The sequence below is a fragment of the Natrix helvetica genome, assembly GCF_964273705.1.
Source record: "Natrix helvetica genome assembly, chromosome: 5".
In the NCBI taxonomy this organism is placed as follows: domain Eukaryota; kingdom Metazoa; phylum Chordata; class Lepidosauria; order Squamata; family Natricidae; genus Natrix; species Natrix helvetica.
Window position 1 is genome coordinate 153931038 of NC_138551.1, and position 25049 is coordinate 153956086.

Below are 25049 nucleotides of genomic sequence, written 5' to 3' on the forward strand. Positions count from 1 at the left end.
CTGCTCCCCCCCCAGGGGGATTAGGGCGGGAGAGCCCCCAGCCCTGGTAGCAACGCCCTCCCCGAGGACTAGAGACACCCCCCTCCCCGCCGGCGTGACGTCAGCGTTGCGTCAGCCCCACCTTCCCCCCGCCCCCGCCACACCTCCACCACCGGCCAATCGCTTCTTAAGCCGCTGCCGGGCCTTGGATCGCCGATTTTGCCGCTCGCAGCTTCGCTCGGAGCAGCCGGGAAGCAGCCTCAGCCCCGAGAAGCGCCCCGCTCGTCTCTTCCGTCCCCCAGCAGCGCTGCAGCAGCGGTGGGCGCCGCCTTGACCAGCCAGAGCGGCCAGAGCACAGCCATGGCTTCCGAAGGGAAGGTGAGCCGGGCGGGCGGCGCGGCTTCAGGACCCTGGACCAGGCGCCGGCCGGAGGGACTCAGAGCGGAGCCGGGCTTCGGGGGGTCCCCGACTGGGTGAGGGAGAGGAGGAAGGGAAGGAGAAGGAGTGATAGGGAAAGAAAGGAGGAGGAGGGATGGAGGAAGAGGAGAAGGTCTGAAGGAAAAGGAGGGATGGAAGAAGAGGCGAAGGAAAAGAGGAGAAGGGATAGAAAATGAGGGATGGAAGGAGCAGGAGGAGGAGGAGGAGAAGAAGGATGAAAGCTGAGAAGGAGTGGAGCGGGGAGAGGAGGAGGAGGAGGAGGAGGAGGAGGAGGAGCGCGACTCGGAGGGCGAGAAGGAAAGAGCGGCTTGGCGAAAGGAGCCGAGCGCTCCGCGGACTCTTCCTCCTCTTCCTCCTCTCCTCCTCCTCCGCCCTGCCAGCTTTGACGCGCGGCAGATCCGGGTTGCGCGGCCGGGAAGGGCAGGGAAGGGTGCCGGGGCCGGCTCTCCTCTGGGGAGCCTCCCTGCCGCTGCTCCTTCCTGGGAAAACTGCTTTTCCCTTCCCGGGAAAACTTCCCGTCCCGGCTCTTCCTGGCCCTTCGCGCGAACTTCGCCCCCCGTTTTGCGACATAGCTGTCGGGGAGGTCCCGTCTTTCTCCTGCGTCTCAAAACCTCTCGATGGAAATGGCAGAAGGGGGTCCTCCTAGCTGAGTTGCTGAGGGGGGGGGAGGTCGCTGGGGGTTGTTTCTTGGCCTGGGAAACCGCAGAAGACTAACCAGGATTAAAGCTGGTGTAAAATTGGTCTCTAACCCTGGAGAGGCCGAGGGTCTGAATAGTCCTTGTTCTGAATTGGGGGTTAAGATTCAAAGGATCCCCCCCCCACTGTGGCCGCCAACATTGGCAAGCAAGGCGGGGTCTCCATCAGGACGACCCTCAACTGTACCCACCCTTTCGGTCTAAGTTTTTTTGCCAGGAGAACTGGGTTGGCAAGCAGCGGGCGGCAGAAATCAGAGGCGCGAAGGAAACGTTTACACGAACCAATAAAACGATTAGTCTGAAAAGGTGCCACTACTACAAGACTCCTGGTATTTTTAGGCTGTACGGTGCTTATTCAGGTGGCGGCTCGATTAGAGATACTGACTTTTACCATTTTTATTTATTGGGCTGCTAAATTTATTTGTGGCCGGTCTGTTTTCAAACGACTAAAAAAAAATTTTTTTTAGAAACTTTTGTGCTTCATCCTTTTCTGAGTTAAGGACTTTTAAGTTAGGGAAAGAAAAGCCATTTTTTTAAAAAAATAATAACCGTAATTGAATTTTTAATTCTAATGTTAATTTGCATATTTTGTTTTATTGATTGGTTATATTATACAGACCCCTGTTTTGAGGGAGGTGGGCAATTTAGAGAGAGAGAGAAGAAAGGAAAAGGAAGGAAGGGAGAAAAAAGAAAGAAAAAAGAGAAAGCAGGGATGTTTAAATCAGCAGCAGGCTGAATTTAGGAAGAAGGAAGGAAGGAAGGAAGGAAGGAAGGAAGGAAGGAAGGAAGGAAGGAATAAATAAATAAATAAATAAATAAATAAATAAATCAGCGGGGATGTTTAAGTCAGCAGCAGTCTGAATTTAAATGAGTTTAAAGCCTCCGTTGTATTTGCTTGGAGGCTGTTTGTTTAAAACTCATTTTTGCTGGGGTTCCCCCCACTTTTGTTTTAATTTTTACTTTAAATTATGCCAAGTATGAAATTGCAGGAGGAGGGTGAAAAAGGGGGGTGTCTTTTAACTCCGGGGCTTAACTGGGGAGGTGAACGGCCCAGCGCTGCCCCCTTTCTTGGAGAAGAGCGAGGTTTTCCTAACCAGATCTGAGCTGAACTCCTGTCTGTTTGGGGGCAGGTCTGAGCATCTCTTTGTCCCCTCTTTACTCTGAAGTCGGCTTTCTACAAGGCAGGGGTTCCCAGGGGGAGAGGAGGGGTCTTCAGCCCTGCAGCTGGGAGCAGAGGACCATTTTTCCCTAGGTGACTCTGGCATCCATGTTAGGCCCACGTGCGTGTCCTTCTTCTTCTTCTTCTTCTTCTTCTTCTTCTTCTTCTTCTTCTTCTTCTTCTTCTTCTTCTTCTTCTTCTTCTTCTTCTTCTTCTTCTTCTTCTTCTTCTTCTTCTTCTTCTTCTTCTTCTTCTTCTTCTTCTTCTTCTTCTTCTTCTTCTTCTTCTTCTTCTTCTTCTCCTTCTTCTTCTTTAACGTGCTGAAAGTCAGCGCATCCCTTATCATCAAAAGATACTTGAAGTTATGCACCAGCTTCAGAGGAAGTAGTTCAAGGTTGCTGCGGGAGTTATGGTGAGCAAGAGAGAAAAGTAAAGGCTTTCGTTTTTGTTTTCTCAACTGGCTCCTTTGCTCTGGGTTGTAGAAAGCCAAATCTCACCCTTGTGCAAAAGAATAACACTTTATCTGAATGGCAGAGGGTCTCCTGCTTGAACGGGGGTGGGGGGGGGAAGGGGGTGTTGAACTAGAAGACCTCCGAGATCCCTTCCAGTTCTGTTATTCAGGAGGGAATGTGGATGCTCCCAACACCGGAGGTTTTCAAGAAGAGGCTGAACAACCGTTTGGCCCAGAATGGCAGAGTCTCCTGCCTTGAGCAGGGGGGTTGGACTAGAAGACCTCCAAGGTCCCTTCGGACTCTTGTGATTCTATGTACTCGTGAAGTAGGGACTTTTGCTTCTGTTCTGAATCTGCACATTTCGAGGGGCTTCCCCACAGCAGGCTAGCCTCCCTTTTAAACCTCCTGCTTTCCTTGTAGTTGGAGAAGCCAAATTTTCCGCTATTTCCAAATGTGGCAGTTTAGCATTTTTTCTTCTCAAGGACTTTTGATCCAGCTGCCTCTGGTTCTTCCTTCAGTTTCTGGAGTTCGACTCCCCTGCTTGGCTGGAGAGGGGAGCCCCACCTCATGTAAGTGGCTGAGCCCACCACAGGGGGCTTTGGAAGGGTGGGCAGCTTCTGCTTCTTTGGCCCACCCACCCCTTTCTACTAATAAGAATGGTGTGTCCAAGACCACACGACAGTCAGCTCCACAAAGCCAGCCAGCAGGGAGGGACCACGAGGGTGGCTGGGAAGAGCCGGACTGGAATTTTGGCAGAGCCTGGATTAAGATCTGGGTTTGGAACGGCTTGTGGGACGACGTGACAGTCAGGAGCGCACCACTGCGTATTATTTTCCAGGGGGGGGAGGAGAGCCCCTTTTGCAGAAAGAAACATGCGCCCTCCCCCTCCCTCGCTGCTCTCAGCAAAGTCTAGGAAACGGATGCAAAACAACCTCTTTCTTTTCTTTTTGTGAAGAAGGCGAGGGGGAGATATATATATATATATATATAAATTTCCCTTTTTCCAGCTCCTTCAAAGAGGCTGGGGAGACAATGGGGCTGGCTTTGATCTCCTAGGCAGAGGCCCAGGGACTCTCAGGGGGAGTTTTCCTTGGGGCATTGTTGGGGCAAAGGAGAATAATAAATATTGGAGAATGGGTGTTATTGTGCCTTGCTCGCTTGCTCCAACCGTCACTGGGCTTCCCAGCGCTTCGGCCGGCTGGAAGGTCAGGGAAGGCGCAGTTGGAAGGCTGCATTCGGTTTCGGTCACCACAATAGGGAAAAAAGATGCGGAGACTCTGGAAAGAGGGCAGAGAAGAGCAATCAAGATGATTAGGGGGCCGGAGGATAAAACATAGGGGGAACGGTTGCAGGAACTGGGGATGTCTAGTCTAAGGAAGAGAAGGACTAGGGGCTGACATGATAGCAGTCTTCCAATATTTGAGGGGCTCCTACAGAAATAAGGGAGGAAAGGTCAACCTGTTCTTCAAAGCAGCAGACGGTAGAACAAGAAGCAATGGGTGGAAACTAATCCAGGAGAGATACAACCTAGAACGACGGAGAGATTTCCTGACAGTGAGAAGAATGAATCAAACTTGCCTTCAGAAGTTGTGGATGCTCCATCACTGGAGGTCACCAAGAAGAGATTGGACAAGCATTTGTCTGGAAGGGACTCCTGCTTGAGCAGGGGGCTGGACTAGAAGACCTCCAAAGTCCCTCCCAACTCTGTTATTCTCTAATCCCAGGCAAATTAATTAATGGAATAGCTTGTCTCCAGAAGTTGTGGGTGATGCATCATTGGAGGTTTTGGAAGGTAGCCATTTAACCAGGACGGTGTGAGGTCTCCTGCCTTGAGCAGGGGGTTGGACTAGAAGACCTCCAAGGTCCCTTCCAGTGCTGGGATTCTGTGATTCTGAGAGAGATAAAGGCACATGCCAGATGGAGGGAGGGGGGGAGACGGAGGGACGGATGGAACAGGATGCCCCCTGGGGATTGTGTCGTCCTTTCTTCGCTGGAGGTTTTTCAGGAAGAGAGGTGGACTCCCAGAATCCTCTGCAAATGCTCGGAGGGGAATTCTGGTAGGAGAAGAAGCCCAGGGAGTAGAACGTGGTTCAGGCCTTGTGGTTGAGCCCACTCCTCGCCTGTTCAAACTTGACTCTTTAACCAGCCCCAACCTCAACGGCCGTTGGTGGCTGAGTCAGAAGGAGGAAGCTGCTGACTCAGAAACGGTTTCCTCCGCTTGGCCTGATTTGCTGGTTCCCCCCCCCCATTTTGTCAGCCTGGCTTGCCGTTGGGAATAGGCACTCTGCACATGTTCAGGAAGGCGATTCGCCATGAGCAAATGGCCAGGAAAGCAGTTGGCCACTGCCTTTATTCAACCTCTGATGTTTTCTTTGCGGGGTGGAAAGAAAATGGGAAACCTCCTCATTCAACAACGACAATAAAAACAGCAACAGCAACAATATGGTGAGATGGGAAGGGAGCAGGGGAAACGGCACCCCTGCAGTAGAGGGGATATGGTACCGTGGGAAGAGAAACGCCCAAGTCCTGGAGAGGTTTCAGGAAGTGGTTTTGTTTGAAAAACCCCCTCTCCGTGGTGCTGAAAGTGGGCGTCTTAAGGTTGGCAGATGGGGAGCCACCCTGAAAAAGTCTCTGCTCCCAGAGAACCCCCTCGGCACCCCACACAGGAGGATGAGGCGGGAAATAAAGTTCCAGAAACTCTCTTAGGACATTGGCAAGTACATTTAGAAAGACGTTAACATTAACATGCCGGAGCACGGCTGGCGCCCGCCTTCCCCCCTCCTTCACCTTACTCTTTCTCACGCACATGCCTGGCATTTGAAGATAGACTGCCATGAAAGGTGGATGTTCTCTTGGTTACCAGCCAGCATCCAGATCCCCTGTCCAAGCTGTTTGTCCATAACGTAGCTTGTTTTGGGCTTAGCACAGCGAAAGTCTCGCTCGTGACGTTCAGCCTTGTTGGCATTATTGGGGAAAGGGGGAGATTTTCCTACCAGAATTGAGAATTTGCTGAGATGGGCTACTTATTTGATTAGGGAAAGGGCCTCATTAAGAGCCGTTAATGACTGGAAACTCCTTCTCTTTAAGATAGAAAATGATCTTAATGGGTCTGCGGGTTCGATGATTAGGGGGGGGGAAAGATTATAGAAAGAATTGTGCTGTAATCGTGGCAAGCACAATTAGAAGCGTCAAGAGAATTTTATAACTTCTGAGATATAGGATAGAGATTAAAATATAACTGCTGAGTGGAAGATCAGAAGCCAGTTTATAGATATATAAACTGCCTTTGTTACATTTGTGTTGCATTTGTGCTGATAAATAAATAAAGGGAGACTAGTATAGATCTATTTGAAGCTATTTAGCTCTCATCAGCTAGCCATACCCTTACTGGGAATCGAATATATATATATGATAGATAGATAGATAGGTAGATGAGATAGATATATATATAGATAAATATGATAGATAGATAGCAATAGAGATAGATAGAGAGAGAGAGAGATAGAGAGAGATAGAGAGAGAGAGAGAGAGAGAGAGAGAGAGAGAGAGAGAGAGAGAGAGAGAGAGAGAGAGAGAGATTAGATAAATGAGAGATCATATATATATATGATGGCAGGTGAGATCTTGCCGAAACATTGCAAAGACAATCTCAATCTTACACGGGAAAAGACCCGAATACAACAAAACCAGCACACCTACACCTGTGAAAATCTACGAAAACACACACACATATATATATATATGTATGTATGTATGTATGTATGTATATGTATTTGTGTTATATGTGTTATATTTGTGTTATATATATTCAGGTCTTTTCCCATGTAAGATTGAGATTGTCTTGGCAACGTTTCGGCGAGGTCTCACTCGCCATCTTCAGGCTGGGTTTTGGGCTGTATATATATATATACATACATACGCTGTACCTATTTTTTCTCATTATTTATATGGATCAATCCATACTTCTTAACTGCTTGCCTCACATTATCTGTTCTTCTGTTTTTCTTTCCTTATTTTCTTTCTTTCCTGCTTTTGCCTTTCCTTTCCTTTGTTTTTTAAAGATTTCTCACTTTTTCACCTTCGAATGTATTTCTATTATCTATGTACAATCTTTGGAAATAAAAAAAAAACCTTATTTTTTTTTAAAAAAAGAAAAACGTTCACAGGGGCTGTGTGAGATCAGTTCAGGAGACTTAAGTAATTTATTATTACTATTCCTGGGTGGAGTAGCAATTTGAAATATGTCTGGCAAAAACACATCACCCTGTAGGCATGTTTATTTTAACTTTTTTAAAAAAGTGAACAGAATGACAAAGGACATGGAATTTATCCTTTCTCCTTTCTCTTCCCTTTCTTTCTTTTTTTCTTTTTTCTTTTCCTTCCATTCTTTTTTCCTTTTCCTTCCTTCCTTCCTTCCTTCCTTCCTTCCTTCCTTCCTTCTTCCTATCGATCTACCTACCTCCTCTGTTATTCTTCTGTTATTCTCTAGTCTGTAAGAAAGGTCCTCCTGCTTGAGCAAGGGGCTGGACTAGAAGACCTCCAAGGTCCCTTCTGACTCTTATATTCTTCTGCTACTCTGTTCTTCTATTGTTCCCCTTCCCTGAAACGCGGATTGGTAGAATTCAAATGGGACCCTTCCCCCTTTGGAGACCCTGCAGCCTTGTCGATGCCTGCATCATGCAACGGCCTCTCCGATGGTCAGCGGGCGAAGAGAAACCCGTCGGCCGCTGCAGGCCAAACGGAGACACTGTGTGCCCTCTGCAGAGCGCCAGCCACTCATTGGCTGCCATGACATGCCTCTCCCCCCCCATCCACCCCCCCTGCCTGGAATCCGAGGCCAGCGGACGTGGGCAGAGGCACCCAGTCCATGCCCGCTCATGCATAAAACTCCCCGAAGGCTGACTGGCACAAGGGGGGGCATCCATCGTGCCAAATTCAGCTCCCGAGATGCGCTACGTGGCCGCGGAGGCGTAGGAGAGGTGGGATTTCAAGCCTGGGCATTTTAAAATCTCCTTCCTCGGCCTCTGGAGCCAAGGGAGCAATGCCCGAGCACGGGGGTGGGTGGGTGGGAGCCCCCCTGCATATTGCCCCCCCTTTCTCCTCAATTCGGGGTTTTTTGGGGGGGGGGCAGAGAGGCACAGAAAAGTTTTGCAAGAGAATTTATGGCTCCTTACTTTATTCCTTATTTATTTGGCCCAGTGTGGTTAGACACACAAGACCTTTGTCTCGGCTGCAGAAACTCTCAGCGTTCTTGCAAAACAGACAGAAAGTATAACAATAACGATAACGATAACGATAAGAATGATAATATAGCAAGTGTAATAATAATGTAGTCCTTGGCTTATAATGGTTCATTTAGTGACCGTTCAAAATGAAAGCGGCATGAAAAAAAGTTAGGACTGTTTTCACACTTACGACGGTTACAGCTTCCCCGTGGTCACGTGATCAAAATCCAGACACTTGGCAACTGAATCGTATTTACGACGGTCCCAGTGTCCCGGGGGGGGGAGGTCACATGACCCTCTTTTTGCGACCTCCTGCCAAGCAATATCCACGGGGAAGCCAGACTGGCTTGGCAACCATGTTGCTAACTTAACAGCGGCAGTGATCCACTTAACAACAGTGGCAAGAAAGGTCGTAAAATAGAGAAAAATCAAGTGTTTCCCTTAGCAACCAAAAATTTGGGCCCAATAGTGTCTGTGAGTGGAGGGCTACCTGTGCAGAATAATGTCAGAGTGGGAAGGGACCTTGGAGGTCTTCTAGTCCAGCCCCCTGCTCAAGGAGGAGATCTCTAGGCCATTTCAATCAACGTATTAATCAGGATAGAGCTGGAAGGGACCTTGGAGGTCTTCTAGTCCAGCCCCCTGCTCAAGGAGGAGATCTCTAGGCCATTTCAATCAACGTATTAATCAGGATAGAGCTGGAAGGGACCTTGGAGGTCTTCTAGTCCAGCCCCCTGTTCAAGCAGGATAACCAGGGGGTGGGGGGAGGATCAGGAGCCCCCCCCATCCCACGAAGCCTCTTGGTTTGCATCAGCCCATCTTTTGAAATCTCCCCAGGTCTTTTGGTCTCACTTTACACACCTGGGGAGGCTTTTGCAACATCAGGTTACCTGGAAGGGCGGCTGCCACAAACACAAACACCCAGGTTGCTCCTGGTGAGGATGCCGTGGCTGGGTGTGACAGGCCTGGCGCAGCCCTCGACCAGCTGTCTTTATGGGGGGGGGAGGCAGTCCAAAGAGGCTGTTTGGGGAATGGGAGGGGGGCTGTTTCCACTTTCCCTGACCGAGATAACCCTCAGCAACATTTTTTAAGAAGCTTCATTGGCAGGTACGTACAACCTGCGATACAGGGAGTCCTTGTTTAGTGCGGAGTCACAAGTGGGGAAAAGGGACCAATGGTTGTTCTCGCACTTACGACCGTCGCAGATGATCAAAATTGGGGGTGCTTTTAACAGCCCTGTAGTTATGACGGTCGCAGCATCCAGGGATCACGTGACCTTCTCAGCTGCCTTCGGAAGAGGGAATTAAATGGGGGGGGGAAAGCTGATTCGTTTAACAACCGTGGGGAACTCGCTTACCAACCGTAGGGATTCACGGAACAAAAAGAATTGTTTAAAGTGGTATAGTGAGGTGGGAATCGCTCCAAAGTGCCCGGTTTAAATCCTGATTCTGGTCATAAGCCAGGGGCTGCCAGCCTTTATGGCTACCATGGAGGCCAAAAGTCCTGTTGCTAAGTGAGACAGTCGTTCAGTGAATTTTACGACCTTTCTTGACGTAGTTCTTAAGCGAATCACTGCAGTTGTTCAGTTAGCAACCTGGTGGTCATTAAGTGGATCCGGCTTCCCCACGGACTTTGCTGGCCAGACAGTCACAAAATGGATCAGGTGACCCCGGGACAGCTGCGACCGTCATAAATAGGAAACAGCTGCCGAGAGTCTGAATTTGGACCGGGGGACCCCCACGGGGAGGCTGGAACGGTTGCCCGGAGTCCCTTTTTTTCAGTCCCGTCATAACTTTGGTCAGTAACTGAACAGTCGTAAGTCGAGGACTGCCTGTAGCTGTCATGCAGTGGAAGCCCGGAGCCCGGGGGAGGCTGAAGGGGTTAAATTTGTAAGCGGCTTAAGGTTGCAGGAGGGAAAATAGCTGGAGGAGGCCAGACCTCTTGCAGGGCGGGGAGAATTTTCTGAACAAAGAACCTGTTTTCTTCCCCCCCCCAACCTTCTTGTAGGCGGAGGGGGGGGCAGGGGGGGAAAGTTTGCAAACTTGACAGTTGTGTTGTAACACAGAGGAGGTGGTTGTTGTGTGGGGCTTTAAAGGGACAGGAGTCACAGCAGCCGGTCAGAAGAGCTGTGGGGAAGGGGCCTTCCAAGCCAATTGGGGAGGGGGCTGGGGCGGGGTCGGATTGTCACATTTGCCACTGGAGGGGGAGCAAAACCGGTTGTGCGAAAGGCAGATCCTGGCAGGGAGCCCACCCGCATCCCCTTCTGTCCCACCCAACCCCCCCCCCCCGGGAGATATTCCCCAGTGTTCGCAGGCAATCCTCGAGTTACGACCGCCCATTTAGTGACCGTTCAAAGTCACATGGGGGCTGAAAAAAGGGACTCAGGACCCTCATAGTCTCCCTGTGATCAAAATTCAGGCACTTGGCCACTGACTCGTACTTGTGATGCTTGTAGCATTCTGGGGGAGGGGTGTCATGTGATTCCCCCTTGGCGACCTTCTGACCAGCCAACTCAGCGGAGGGGCCGGATTCACTTAATGACCGTGTGACTAACTTAACAGCTGTGGCCAGAAAGGTGATAGGCCGAATAAATGGGCCTTTTGTCTCTTGCCAGTGACCCGTCTCCGAATCTTCCCGCCGAGTCTCTTCTTTGCTCCTGCAAGTTTCATGGTCCCACAGGGCTCCTTCACCACCAGGTGGGGGAATCGGATGCCAGGAAGGCGAGATTCGCATCTGGGCCTGCCTGGGTCTCAAGCGCTCCTCCTCCTCCTCCTCCTTGGCCCGAAGCATTAATCCACCGTAATCATCATGTTTGCCGGCAGCGGCAGGGAAAGTGCTGTGTCATCTTGGGTCCCTGGCAAAGGCGGGAGCATGTGATTGTGGTTGTGTGTATTATACAATTGGGAGGCGGGCGGAGGGGGACGTGCCTCACGCTAAACCTGGAATCCGCCACTGGCTCTGGGCCAGCCATGTAATTGCTCCCTTCCCTGGAACCCGCTGCCCGAATTTGGAGATCTGTATAGCTCCCTCCTTCATCACCGTCAAGCAGGAAGCCGAGGAATCGGGTGCGTCTCTCGGGCAGGCGGCCAAGAGTAGCTTTCCCTGAACAAAAAACAAAAAGCCAGCTCCCTTTGGTTGGCAGGTTAAATCCCAGGCAGAGGAACGGCAGGGCCCTGTCCGGTTGGCCCTGTTTGAGGAGGGGTGGGTGGGTGGGCGTTGGGGGTGAGTGGGGGGCAGAAGGCTGTTTTGTAAAGAAGCACAACGTTTTCAGTTTCATTTTGTAATTCTGAACATTCGCTTTTTGGGGGGCTTTGTCCCTTTGGGGTTATTTCCTTCTTTCCTTCCACTCTCATCCTTCCTTCTCTTTGTCCTCTTCACTTCCCTCTGTGCTTCCCTCCTTTTCCAATTATCCATCCTCCGTCCATCCTTCCTTTTCATTTTTCCCGCCTTCTCTCCATCCCCATCTTCCCAGTTTTTTCTTCCTTCCCTCTCTTCCAATGTTTAATTTTCTCTCTCTCTCTCTCCCCTTCTTCCCTCCCTTCCTTTATTCCTTCCTTCCCATTCTTCCCTCCTTCTCTCCATCCCCATCTTCCACCCTCTTCATTCTTCCCAGTTTTTTCTTCCTTCCCTCTTTCCCAATTTTTCATTTCCTCTCTCTGTCTCTCTCCTTCCTTCCTTCCTTCCTTCCTTCCTTCCTTCCTTCCTTCCTTCCTCCCTCCCTCCCTCCCTCCCTCCCTCCCTCCTTCCTTCTTCCCTCCCTTCCTTCCTTCCTCCCTTCCTCTGGTCTTTGCCCCGTGGTGTGATTTTGGGCTCAGCTCCTGCCTTCCCTTCCATGGGGTGACGGGACAAAGGTGGATTTTCGCAGGTGCCTGTGTGTGTCGTTGATGTTGCGAGCACAACCACACCTTGGGGGGAGAGCAGGTCAGCAACCGAGACAAAGGGAAATTGCAAAAGGCAGGCAGAGAGTTGGGACTGGCACATTCTGGTCCCCCAAAGGACAAACTCCAAGGGCTGCATTTTCCTCTTCGTGGCTTTGATGTTATTATTTTGGTTTTCACTGTATACAGGTGGTCCTCGACTTATGACCACAATTGAGACCAGAATTTCTGTTGCTGAGCAAGACGGCTGTGAAATGTAGGCCGCCCCATTTTACAACTTCCCTTGCCAAAGTTGTTAAGTGAATCACTGCAGTTGTTAGGTTAGTCCCACGGTCATTAAGTGAATCCGGCTTTCCCATTGACTCTGCTGGTCAGAAGGACGAGCCCAGGACACTGCGACCGTTGTAAATATGAGTCAGTTGCCAAGCATCCGAATTTTGATCCCATGGCTAATGGGATCCCAAGTCCCCTTTTTCCAGTGCTGTTGTAAACTTTGGACGGTCACTAAACAAATGGCTGTAAGTCGAGGACTGCCTGCACTTTGACTGCGGCTGCCGTGAGTCCGGGGGAGCCTTTCCCCCCGCGTGGCAGGACCCCTTCCAGGGATACTTTTCTGCCTCGGTGGCATCAACCAGGCAGCTTTTCTGGCACAAGAGACCAAATCCAGAAATTATTTTCCCACCGTCCGGCCGAAGGGTGGGGAGCATCTTCGAAATGTTTGCCCTGCCGTTCCGACCCCGGACTTCTCCTTGTTTTGAAGGAAAGCTCTCCTGGGCACATGGGGCTGCTTAGAAAAACAGATCTCTTCCCTTCCTTCTTTTCAACCTGGACCAACCACCCAGCCCATGGGCCACTCCTTCCTTCTGAAGCCCTGCCAGGTTCCCCTTGGGGGTTTAGGGAGGGTCTGGATGGGGCCCCTTTGATGGAGGCGACGCCAGCAACCTCGCCGCGGGGCTCCTTTCTCACATTCTTGGTCAGGGTGAGGGCAAGCAGGGCGAGCCGGTGTGCTGGGTCGGCGGTGGGGATGATGGGTTTGTGACCTCCTCTCTCCACTGGTGGGCGGGACTCCCAAACAAGTGTTGAAAATGCACAGCTTGTAAGGGGGATTTGAACCCTGGGCTTCTTGAGGGAGGCCTGCAGCCAGGTGCGCCCCTCCATGAGGAAGCAATGCTAGCCTAAAGATGGTTTGTTGAACAATATATATATATATATTTAATTGAATAAAATAATTTGTGGTTTCCCATCATAAACCGAGTGTGTTGCATAGAGCAGATCAAATTCTGAGTTTATAGTTTGCCCACCAGTTCTACAGATCGTCCTCATTTATCAGTGGCCTCGTTTAGCGACCATTCATGCTTACAACGCTGACAGAAAGGTAACCTTAGAGCCAATCCTCACAGGGATGGCCTTTGCAGGAGGTGACCTCCTTGCTGGGTTCGGCTAACGGCTTCTTGGGTGGTTCAGCCGGGCAAAGTTTCAGGGACTTGGGACTCAAAACAATTTTTTTTTTGAATGGTTTTGGAAAGAAAATAAGGGGGACGGACGGACGGACGGACCTGCTTTCCCCCTTCCCCATCCCTGGCCCCAAAGGCAGCCTAAAAGCAGGCAGCTTGCCCCAAATCCGATTCACGCGGTTGCCAGCTCAGCCTCCTCCTCCTCCTCCTCCTCCTCCCGTCCGTCCGTCCGTCCGTCCGTCGATACCCTTTGGACCACAACAATGGACATTCAGAGCGTGAGAACTGGAGCGTGGTATTGGGGCCGTCAGAGCCTCCCAAAGCCGCTTAGGTCAGCTGGCGAGAATCGGATGCCTGGATTACTGGCACGGAGCCGGGCGAGATGAAGCGGCCGAGATTGCGGTCACCTCTCGTAACCGGCAGCCCAAACAAGCCCTCGATTGATAACCTGGTTAGGTGGAGGGGGGGGGCTAGGAAATTGGAAGATTGGCGGGAAAAAGCTGGCTTGTTTCAGGGCGCGTAACTTGGGTTTTTCAGAAGCCTTTTTTAAAATTGTGTCTGTCAAATCCTAAATTAGGGACAGCCGAGGCAGGGCAAAGCACAGGCAGTCCTCACTTTAGTGACCATTCAAATGGCACTGAAAAAAGTGACTTTAATCTTGCAAGTCTGATGATGCTGTTGCACTTCCCCCCCCTCCCCTTATACCTATGTGAAATGGGGGGGGGAAATCTACCTGAACCGCTTCTGAATGTCATCCTGTAATTCTGGGCTTAAGAAAATGTTCCGGACCCCAATTCTGTCTTGCTTACGGTCACTCTTGGTGGTCTGATGTCACTACACGGTGCCAAAATCATACCCTGGGACATGCCGGTTAGTAGCGCGGCTGGGTGGCGTATCCCAGTTTCACCAGTTGCTCCCAGTTTGACTAACCCTGGTGTGCTCTTTCTTTGTCCCAGCAGATGACTGCCCAGTTGTTGCTGGCCGTTGGGGGTGCCGTGTTGGGGTCACTGCAGTTCGGGTACAACACCGGAGTAATCAACGCACCGCAGAGGGTAAGAGCCGCTGCCTCGCACCACAAATCACACAACCGCATTGTCCTTCTGGCGGAAGAGCCAGCTTGCCTCGGCTGCCCCCACGTGAGCCAAATGGGTTGTGGAGTGAGCAGCTCATTCGCAAAGCAAATCCCGTCTACGAAATGCTCTCACGTAGTTGTGTCTGTGTGTCTGTGTGTGTTGCCATTGGAATTTCAGAAGCCGGTTGCAAGTAATTTTGGGGGAGTCTGTCATAACTTCAAAGAAGGGCGGTCTGGAAAACAAGGTGTACGCTGTAGACCCACAATCCAGCTAGTTAGTTGCAACTAACTAGTTGCCAGCTAGTTAGTGCTTCTGCAGCCCTAGCGGGGTGTGGGGTGAGTGTAAGCTCTTTTTGTCTTTGTCAGACAAAAGGTTGTGCACTCTCTTCTTAAAAACCACCCACAACGTCTGGTGGCAGGCTGTTCCCCTGGTCAATTCTTCTCCCTATCAGGAAATTCCTCCTTAGTTCCAGGTTTCTTCTCTCCTTGAAGAGTTTCCACCTGTTGCTTCTTCTTCTCCTGCCTCCTGGTGGCTAGGGAAAGGGGTTGAGCCCCCTCCCCTTCCTTGGGGCAGCCCCTGGGATATTGGAAGGCTGCTGCCCTGTCACCCCGAGTCCTTCTTTTCAGACAAAATGTGTCTGCTCAAGAGACGCCTCCCTTCAACACAACCCTGGCCATCCTGTGGATCGACAGGAAAAGAAGATTGGAAACTCCACAAAAAAACCAGATGAACGAAACCTTGGAAAACAACGATGACACAATAGTGGAACAAGCAGGTCACAGGTTCGATTCCTTGCTTTCATCCGGGAACAATGCAGCCCCACTTGAAGGTGCCTCCTTCGTCCCCCCTGACCGGGACTCCGCCTGCCCTCCGGCCAAGGACAGGAGGCCGAAGTTCATTGCTTGGCTGGTTGCATCAGACTCCCCACCCCCACCCCACCCCTGCCCCCAGGGAAAGCGATAGGCAGGCCTGGAGAGGCCTTGGAAGAGCTGCCTAATCTGGCCTGGGCGCTTCAGGTGGTGAGCGGGAGGCCGAGGGTCTTTGCCTTCACCTCCCCAAAGGCTTGGAGGAAATGCTGATTCGGGATCGGGGAGGCTGCCTTTCTCCCCCTGCCACCCAAACCGATTTGATGTGTGGCGTCTTCCCAGCGAATGGTGCTTTTGTTCAACAAACCATGGTTTCCTTCAGAAGCGTTAGGCTCTTTTAGGCTCTTGAGTCTGGAAAGCACCTGGGGCCTCTTGTTCCGTCCATAGCGGGGCTGCGGTTCTTTCCCTTCGCAGAGACAGGCACAAAGACACAGGCGTTGTGTCCGTGTGTCTTTCAAGGAGAACAGGGTTACGTAGGGCAGGATTGGGTCCAACCACTGGAGTCCAGAGGAGCTTCAAAGAACGGGGAAACCTGAGCTGCCTTGACCACCCGCACCCATATCTGGGGAATGCGGCTCCCACCCTGATCCTCAGCACCCACCCTTCCTCTTTGGTGTGTTTACACGCACACACCACACCCCAAAGGACACACCGCTGGAAAGGAAAGCAGGACAAAGAGAGGTGAGCCTACAACAACAGATTGTATGGGCTGACTTCCCAGGAGGAGGAGAGGAGGGAGAGAAGGTGTGAGGAGATGAAGAATGTGAAGAAGGAGAGAACATTTAAGGTAGAGAGTAGGAAAAAGAGAAGGAGGAGAATGAGAGGAAGGAGAAAGTTAAGGGAAGATGGAGGAGGAGGAGGAGGAGGAGGAGGAGGAGGAGGAGGAGGAGGAGGAGGAGGAGGAGGAGGAGGAGGAGGAGGAGGAGGAGGAGGAGGAGGAGGAGGAGAAAGAGAATGAGAGGAAGGAGAAAGTTAAGGGAAGATGGAGGAGGAGGAGGAGGGGAAGGAGAATGAGAGAAAAGAGATGGTTAAGTGAAGATGGAGGAGAAGGAGGTCGTGGTGCTACGAGAAGAAGCCCACCTCACCCCACAGTCCCCTTCCTCCCATTTCAGCCCTTCCATTGTGACTCAGCAGCCATCTGACATCTTTCCCCCGCGCCTGAGGTCCTATTTCCTTCTAGGTCACTCTAACCTGCTTGGCCAGGTGCCCGTCCCTCGCAGGCCAGCTGGACCACTGCCACCCTCTGGTGGAAAAAAGACACCGGTGTCCCCCGGCTCCAAAAACCCCAACACCCCAGGATCCTTGGCCCAGGAGAAGCCAGGGGTCAGCTTGCCCCGGGGCTGCCTTGCACGAAGGGAGGCGGGTGCTTGGCCCACTCAGCCTCCTCTCGTGTCTCCAGGTCAGGTTCTTCTTGTTCTGAGCAGCCAATGTTTTCACTGGCAACACCACCAGCAGCAGCAGCCTGAGCTCAAGGGGACGGAGGCTGGGGGCCTGGGAGAAGGCCGTCCAGGGTCTCCGGAGTCACCTGGCTGCAACCTCGTGGCTTTCATGGCTGAGAGGCAAAGCTTTGGTCTTCCGCCTGTGTCCTTCTCACCGACTGTATGCCCCTGTGGCAACCTTAACCTGAAGTCTCCTTGAGTCAGAAGAACTCCGGGAGGTGTTGCCCCCTAAGCCATAAAGGAATTCCTGAGGCTGAATCACGCGACGGTTCACCCTGAAGCATCGTGGCTGGCTGGTGACAGGATGTCTGGGGGAGTCAGCTAAAGGGGAAGAGAGAGAGAGAGAGTGTGTGTGTGTCTAAGGTTCATTACCACGACGGGCGGCAACCAGACTAATGGAAAGCATCCGTCCCCTCAGGAGGCTTCCTGGAACTTCTGGGGAAGGCCGTCTTTGGGTGCCAGCTGGTGTCTCAACAGAATCCTCCTGGGGGAGGTCTGAGGGGTGGAAGCGTCTTGTGTGGGGCAGAAACCTTCTTGCTTCGACCTAGTAGAGCCCTTCTCCTCCTCTTTGCAGGTGATAGAAGAATTTTACAACCAAACATGGTTCAACCGATACGGGACGTACATCACTCCAGGCATGAGGACCACCCTCTGGTCCCTCTCGGTCTCCATCTTCTCCGTCGGTGGGATGTTTGGGTCGTTCTCAGTCGGGCTCTTTGTCAACCGCTTTGGACGGTAAGTCAGAGTAGGAGAGTTGGAAGGACCCCGGAGGCCTTCTAGCCCAACCCCCCCACCCCACCCCCGGCAAAGCTTCTCCTTTCCTTTGATCCTGGCTGTTTTGCTGACGGTGGTTGTCCTTCTCCCTCTCCCCAGGAGGAATTCCATGCTAATGTCCAACTCTCTCGCTTTCCTTTCGGCCATCCTGATGGGTTTCTCCAAGATGGCCGGCTCTTTTGAAATGTTGATCCTCGGACGTTTCATCGTGGGCATTTACTCGGGCCTCACCACCGGCTTTGTGCCCATGTACGTGGGCGAGGTGTCCCCCACGTCTCTGAGGGGGGCGCTGGGAACCCTCCACCAGCTTGGGGTCGTGGTGGGAATCCTGATTGCACAGGTGAGAGGCTCTCGGGGGGGGGAGGGGATGCCTGGGGCTGTTGAGGGGGAAGGATGAATCCTTGACCAACAACATCACAATGGCTGGACTGAAACAGCCACAACCCAAGTGCCACAGCCAAAATCCCACAGGTTTTCCAACTAGGAGAGAGGTTGAGGGTTCAAGAGGCCATTTCCCCAGTGGACACGGGGCCCTTGAAGCTTGCAGGGTTTCAAGATGGAAATATTTTGCCCACCACGCTTCGTTCTACCAGATGCAGCCACTGTGTTTCTTATCTGGAGGAATCCAGGAATGGGCGTAGTCTTTGTTGCACAAGTCAGCACACCCCACACAAAGCACAGTGGAGGAGAAGAGTTGTGGGATAACCTGTGGTAGCTAAACTCCAGAAAGGGGAAAAATCCAGAAGATCATCTCGCTCCGTCCCCAATTTAAATCCTAGTCCGACCACGCACGTGAGGGGCTGAGCAGGGCCTCAAGGGGTCTTCTAGGAAAACGTGGGGGGACCTACTTTTTCTCCTGGTTGCCTCAGGGATCTTCACGCTTCCTGGGCTCCCATTCTCACCTTCCCAACTGTGCCTTTTTCCACAGATTTTCGGTATCGACCTCATCATGGGGAACGAAAGCCTGTGGCCCCTGCTGTTGGGCTTCACCTTCATCCCCTCCTTGGCCCAGTGCATCCTGATGCCTTTTGCTCCCGAGAGCCCCCGCTTCCTCCTCATTAACCGCAACGAGGAGAACAAAGCTAAGAGTGGTAGGTTGGCACCAGTCGCTGAGACGGGCAGGTTACGTCTTTTGGATTTCTCGATGGCTGTGGTCTCCATTTCTCCATGGTGGAGCTCTCTCTCTCTCGGCCTACAATATCAAGCCCACCTCCAGCTTCTCCAGGTCTCCTGATCTGGGGCAGACCAGATGGCCTTGAAATGTCCCCATCAGGTCCTCAAGCGTTCATTGAAGGCTAGCATGTCCAGATGTAAGTTGAGTTCTGAAGGAAGGTCCCCACCCATTGTCTTCGTTTCTCTTGCCTCTTGTCCTTTCGAATAATCCCAAAGCAGAGGGAGGAACCTGGGACGCTTGCCTGACTTTTATGCTACCTGGAGGTCTTCTTAACCCCAGAACAACAGAAGCAACCTTGGAGGTCTTCTAGTCCAGGGGTTGGCAACAAGTAGCTCTTTCATCCCCTCTGCTGCGGCCCCCTATTGTCCACCAGCTCCACAATTGATAGGGCTTTCGGTTGGGACAGGTAGCAGAAGGACACCACGCTAGGAAGAGCCTCCGTGGTGGGAGAACCGGACCTCCGGTTGGCTCCAGAATCGAAGAGGGGGCTTCCGGTTAGGACCTTTGTGGCTCTTTGATGTTTGACCTTCTGCTCAAGCAGGAAACCTTCTGCCATTTCAGACAAATGGTTGAGTAATCTTTTCTCGAACCCCCCCCCCAGTTTCGGGGCAGCCGCAACCTCTGAAGTCCAGATGAAGCAGAGTCAGAAATAGAGAAAACACTAGAGACGCAGTTGAGAGAACTTCTGAGTCCCCACCAGGTAGACCAGATTAGGAAATCAACTCCAGCAGGAAGGCTAAAAGTGATTTAATTGAGATTAGCTGCCATGACCAAAATAAGTCTGGTTGTGTTTCCCCCCCCCCCCCTTCCCCTCTTCATACTCCGGTGAATTAGTGAATTGGTCTAATTCTGAACATTATTTGGCTCTTCTGGTATTTAAAAATGCCCAGGCCCCTTTGGGCTCCAGTGTGTCTCCACCAAGGCCGTCTTCCTCAGCCTGGATCCCACCCACCACCAAAGGTTCCTTCTCAGCTGGGGAGAGGGAGGAAGCCACGCTTGGAGGATCAGGGGTCCCAACTGTTGAGTCGCAAGAATCTCCTGTTTTTCTCCCCAGTCCTGAAGAAGCTCCGCGGGACCACCGATGTCAGCAAGGACCTTCAGGAGATGAAAGAGGAGAGCCGGCAGATGCTTCAGGAGAAGAAGGTCACCATCCTGGAGCTCTTCCGTTCCCCTCTCTACCGCCAGCCCATCTTGATTGCCATCGTACTGCAGCTCTCTCAGCAACTTTCGGGGATCAACGCGGTAAATATGGGTTGGGCGAGAAATTGTGGTGAAATGCTGGTTTTGAGGTCCCACTACCCTGTTGAGTAGGAGAGTATGTTACTTGTTGCATCTACCAACACCCCAAAACGCCACTGAGTGCTCTTATATTGTATCGACCTTCTTCTTCTTCTCTCCCTTCTCCAAGGTCTTCTACTACTCCACGGATATCTTTGAAAGAGCCGGAGTGCAGCAACCCGTCTACGCCACCATTGGGGCTGGAGTTGTCAACACAGCCTTCACGGTTGTCTCGGTGAGCAGGGCGATTTCTTGCTAAGAAAGCAGACCTGGAGAGAGGACAAACAGGAGGAAGGGGCTACGGCGATAGGTGTTATAATAGGCATTGTCAGGTTTCCTAAAAATGCTCTAATTGATTCATGAGTATCGAGCCAAGATTCAATACAAAGCTAGTCATTTATGAGGAGCACCAATAGGCCTTTTCGTGGTCAGATCTAAGCTTTGTTTGAGTTATAGCTGAGCTTTACCCCTGTTCCTTCCCTCTCCTTACTCTGTGTCATAAATCACATTCCCTAATGAGGTGCACCTCTCCCAAGCCAGCTGCAGTAATCTGAGTGGTCTTCCTAAATGGCCATGGGGGAACCTCTCTCTTGGGGGTTCATTTGGAGCAGGGAGCGTGGCAAGTCTTCAGAACCCACATGAGATCATTCAGATGGTCCATGTCAGTGGAAGGTCTCAGTCAACCAGTCGATGGTTGTCCCAGAGGTGCTTTTTCAAAAGGCAACTGGACTTTGAAGACGTTTTGCTTCTCATCCAAGAAGCTTCTTCAGTCAGATGGCCCAGATGTTCTGCAGAGGTGCGTGCTAATTCCACAGAACGTAACTGATGAATAAATGCCAACCTGAATCAACAGCCGCTTCCTCAAAGTTGCTTCGTACATGGCAAGGTCAACGACTCACCTAGCGTCATGACCTCTAACTCCTATGCGTGGTCTCCCCAAAGCTCTTTTGATGATTCTGAGGAGATCTTCCATCCATTCCATGCTGATGTATCTCTCTTGTTCTCTCTCTCTCTGAAGCTGTTTGTGGTAGAACGGGCCGGCCGAAGGACGCTGCACCTCATCGGACTCATGGGGATGGCCATGTGTGCGGTTCTGATGACTATCGCCTTGGCACTACTGGTGAGTAGGAAACATGGATCCGTCAGAGGCCCCATGAGGGTCAATGAGGAGGACCCTGACCTTTTCACTAACCATCTCATATGCCCGATTCTTGGCACAGGAATCGATCCTTTCCCATGAAATTATGGGAAGGATAAATCCAACACATTAGGAGAACTCAATATGTTCTCCTCAACAGGAGCATCTACTGTGGGGGGGTTGGGTCTAACGTTCTGCTGGTTTTTCTCCAAGCGATCACATTCAATTGAATTACTGCAATTCTTAAAAAGAAGAATTGAATAAAATAGAAGAGAAAATAGAACAGAGAATAGAACAGAACAGATTTATTGGCCAAATGTGATTAGACACACCAGTAATTTGTCTCCAAAGAAGCCTCAAGAATGCCACCCAAAGTGATGGGAAATACAACTATAAGTTCTTTCCCCAACTCTATTTCGCTTTTCTCTTCCTCTGCCAGAGTGATGTGCCGTGGATGTCGTATCTCAGCATCGTCGCCATACTGGGCTTCGTGGCGTTTTTTGAGATTGGCCCCGGGCCCATTCCTTGGTTCATCGTGGCGGAGTTGTTCAGCCAAGGCCCACGCCCTGCTGCCATCGCCGTTGCGGGGCTGTCCAACTGGACCGCCAACTTCATCGTAGGGATGGGCTTCCAGTATGTGGCGGTGAGTGTGGAGCTCCGGAGGGCATCCGAGAGGGACGTCGTGTATGTGATTGATTTCCAGGGGTCGATCTGTGGCAAAGCGACCGAGGAGGAGGACATTTTGAGAAGCTTCTGTTTCTCACTAGAAGTAGCAGGCCAGCGCTTCAGCTTGCTTCAGATCTTCCCAATTTTACATGCTCCCTCTATGTTACTCCATCCTTCCTGAGAGACGTAGAGCAACCAAGGTTGGCTGGGTAGACCTCCTCCTCCTTCTGCGTAGTCTGAAAGTCAGACGCTCTAGCTACCCAACTACCATCTCTACTTCCTTGAGGAACTCAGTGTCTGCTTTTACATCTGGGAGAATAATAGAATAAGGGAAGGGACCTTGGAGGTCTTCTAGTCCAACTCCCTGCTCAAGCAGGAGACTGGTTGTCCAATCTCCTCTTAAAAACCTCCAGTGATGAAACACCTACAACTTCTGGAGGCAACTTCTGTTCCACCGTTTAATTGGTCTCACGGTCAGGAAATTTCTCCTTAGTTCTAGTTGCTTCTCTCCTTGATTAGCTTCCCCTCCTGCCTTCAGGTGCCTTGGAGAATTAGTGGGACCCCTCTTCTGAAATAACAGAAGAGTCTGGAAAACTGATCAGAGAAGAGTGAGGGTGGGGTACGATGAAATGAGGGCCTAACATGAGAACATCCCTCTTCACCCCAAGTGAGACTCCCCATTGAGTGCCAAGTTCTGGCAATGAGTCTCTCCATGCTTCCTTCCCAAGTATCTAAAAAAAGAGATTTCCATCCTGCCCGGATATTTAGAAGTTTCTAAAAATTAAGCTTCCACCTCTGTCGAGATCAATATCGTGGAAGCCAGAGGAGTTTTGAGGGTGGGCACAGGAAAGGGCCACTTTTAATGGGGGTGATCGAGGGACCTCTCCCTGCTTGAAGGAGACGCCCTACCACCATTCAGGAGAAGGGTGTCTACCCCCAACCTCCTTGACTTAGCGCTGGTGGCGGATGGAGTCACCCTTAGTTATCCTCCCTCAAGCAGAGCCCTGATGCCCCTTCCTCTCCGTCTCTTACAGGACCTCTGTGGTGCCTACGTCTTCATCATCTTCACCATCCTGCTGGTCCTCTTCTTCATCTTCACCTACTTCAAGGTGCCCGAGACCAGGGGCCGAACCTTCGACGAGATCGCCTCCGAGTTCCGCCAAGGGGGTGCCGCCCACGGAGACAAGAGCCCGGATGAGTTCCACAGCTTGGGAGCCGACTCCCAGGTCTGAAGTTCGGGAGGTGGGCAGGCATCCCCTCCGCATCACTCTCGCCCTTCCGCCCGCCTTCTCCACATGCTTGTCACAGCGCCAGGCCCAAGGCGAAGAAGAAAAAGTGGACTCCAGCCACACCTGGGCCTGGTCTCTCTGGGCAAAGGGCCCGTCTCGTAGCTCCTTAGGAAGAACCTTTAGTGGCTGGTCTCCAGTCCAGGATTTCAACGTGGTCAAAAGGCTTCAGAAGCAACGATTCCTCCTGCGATGATAGCACTTCTGCCCCCCCCATCCTCCTCCTCCTCCTTACTCTGTGTTCTTTTTTCCTCTTTGTTTTATAAAGGAGAAAAAGCATCTCCCCTTCGCCCCCTCCGCCCCCAACCTCCCCCCCCCTTGCATTGCCAGAGACAAAACACTGAATACCGTTAAATGCCGGTTAAATACAAGACAGACGGGGAGAAACTGAAGAGCGGAACTTTGGGAAGGAACTCGGAGGGGATTGGGAGGGTCAGATGGGGGGGGGGGTTGAAAAGTTGGGGAGAAGAACTGAGCTGAGGGGGGGGCGTCCTTTGAGGAGTGGCAATCACATTCTCAGAGGGATGGTGGGGTTTTTTTTACAGGTGGGGACACACCACAAAAAAAAAAAACAATCCAAGATGGAAGCCCTTCGTTCTTCTGCCCAGCTTTTATTTACTGAAAGTCAACAGAAAATTGGCAGGAACAAAAGTTCTTGGTTGCCCCTTCCTTCTGCCCCAGGGGCCTTCCTGTTCATCCTCCAGAGCCCGGGAACCATGGGCTGGGTGGTCCAAGGGAGAGGATGAAAGAACTGAGACGGTTCGGGGATCTAGCCCGAGGCACCTCTGGCAGAGGGGGGCTGGCCTTAACGGTTTGGGGGCAACAACTGCAGGCTGTTAACCTTTGGGGTGAGCGATGGCTGTCTCTGACCTGGAGGAGGGGGCTGCAGGGTTTGGCCCCTCCCAGTTGAGGCGTCTGAAGGCAGAGGGTCCCACGGCTGCCCCTCAGCCGGTTCCAAAGCTTGAGAGGGGCCAGCGGTGGGTGCCCTGGTGGGAATCCTCCAGGAGCTGTGAAGGACACCCTGGGGGACCTCCCTTGTAGGTGGCCCCAAGGCTTCTTCTCTGCTCGCCCTTCCCTGGATGGGGAGGGAGGGAGGGAGGGAGAGAGAAATTCTTTCTTTTTCAGAAATACTTTCCCTCGGATTCCTGCCCAGGGTGAGGTTGGTCTGACTTCAGAATCGGACGGGTGCAGGGCGTGTGGTCCTGGGTCCAAAGCAAGAACGTTTCCCCATCTTGGCCAAAGACAACAGTCCCAACCTTCTCTCTGCCCTGGAAATTGACTTAATTCCCACCCACCCACCCACTCCAAAAGCCAACAAACAACCCCCCCGCAGTCATTCCCTGGGGCAAGAATGACACACACACAAACAGCCCCCCCCTCCCCAATATCATTTTCCGGCTCCCCATTAACCTCCTTGCACACCCACCCACCCTGCAAAAGAGGTCTGGAAGAGGCAGTTCTATTGTGTCTTTGGCAACTGGACTTGCTCAACACACACACACCCTTCTCCCCCCCCCCCCCCCAAATGAGAATAGCTGCAGCCGTTTTCCTAGCTTTCCTAGACTGGAAAATATTTATATTATTATGTATGTATATTTTTGGGGGGTTCCTGTTTCATGTGGACAGAGCCTTGTTTCCAGCCCTGCAAAGACTGTATCCTTGAATAGCTCTAGTAGTTTCTCTAGGCGTCGCTAAAAGCTGCATTTGACTGCGATAAACTTATTTTTTTATATAGAGTATCTCACCTGCACTGTAGCTGAACCCGTTGCACTGATAACGTTAGGTTTTTTCTTTAGTCTCTAGTCAGCCGACCTGGTTTAAAAAAAAGAAGAAAAGAAAAAAAAAAGGCCTTTCCTGTTTTGTGTTTGCTAGTCCTCGACAGGTTTGCAAGAAAGAAAGAAAAGCCCCGAAGCAAGACAATTAAACGCGCCTATTTAATAATATATGTATATTTTATTTATTTGTCTGTTTGTAAACCGAAGGCATACAACACACAACTGCACTTGAATAAAAGAATTACATTTCTAGGCTACTTCTTTTTTTTTAATGTTAACTTTTGTGTTTTGCTGTTACTGGGG

The 25049-nt window shown here is 51.5% G+C and overlaps 1 protein-coding gene across 2 annotated transcripts; it reads left to right on the forward strand.

Annotated features, from left to right (window-relative positions):
* The first annotated feature begins 91 nt into the window (after window positions 1-91).
* SLC2A1 (solute carrier family 2 member 1) lies at window positions 92-25003 on the forward strand. 2 transcript variants are annotated; one of them, XM_081955101.1, is made up of 10 exons: window positions 92-357; window positions 14237-14329; window positions 17230-17390; window positions 17529-17769; window positions 18358-18520; window positions 19658-19845; window positions 20012-20116; window positions 20900-21001; window positions 21459-21662; window positions 22720-25003. In XM_081955101.1, exons 1-10 carry the CDS (start codon window positions 340-342, stop codon window positions 22915-22917), a joined length of 1473 nt encoding a protein of 490 aa, XP_081811227.1. In that variant the 5' UTR covers window positions 92-339; the 3' UTR covers window positions 22918-25003. The 2 variants fall into 2 exon arrangements, with proteins under 2 accessions (XP_081811227.1, XP_081811228.1); XM_081955102.1 differs by lacking the exon at window positions 92-357 and adding an exon at window positions 10989-11010.
* The last annotated feature ends 46 nt before the right edge of the window (window positions 25004-25049 follow it).

Excerpts from the sequence above, each read along its gene's own strand:
- SLC2A1 (XM_081955101.1), top strand. Across the intron at positions 19,846-20,011 it reads AACTTTCGGGGATCAACGCG|GTCTTCTACTACTCCACGGA; the intron begins GTAAATATGGGT and ends CCCTTCTCCAAG. Across the intron at positions 20,117-20,899 it reads CAGCCTTCACGGTTGTCTCG|CTGTTTGTGGTAGAACGGGC; the intron begins GTGAGCAGGGCG and ends CTCTCTCTGAAG.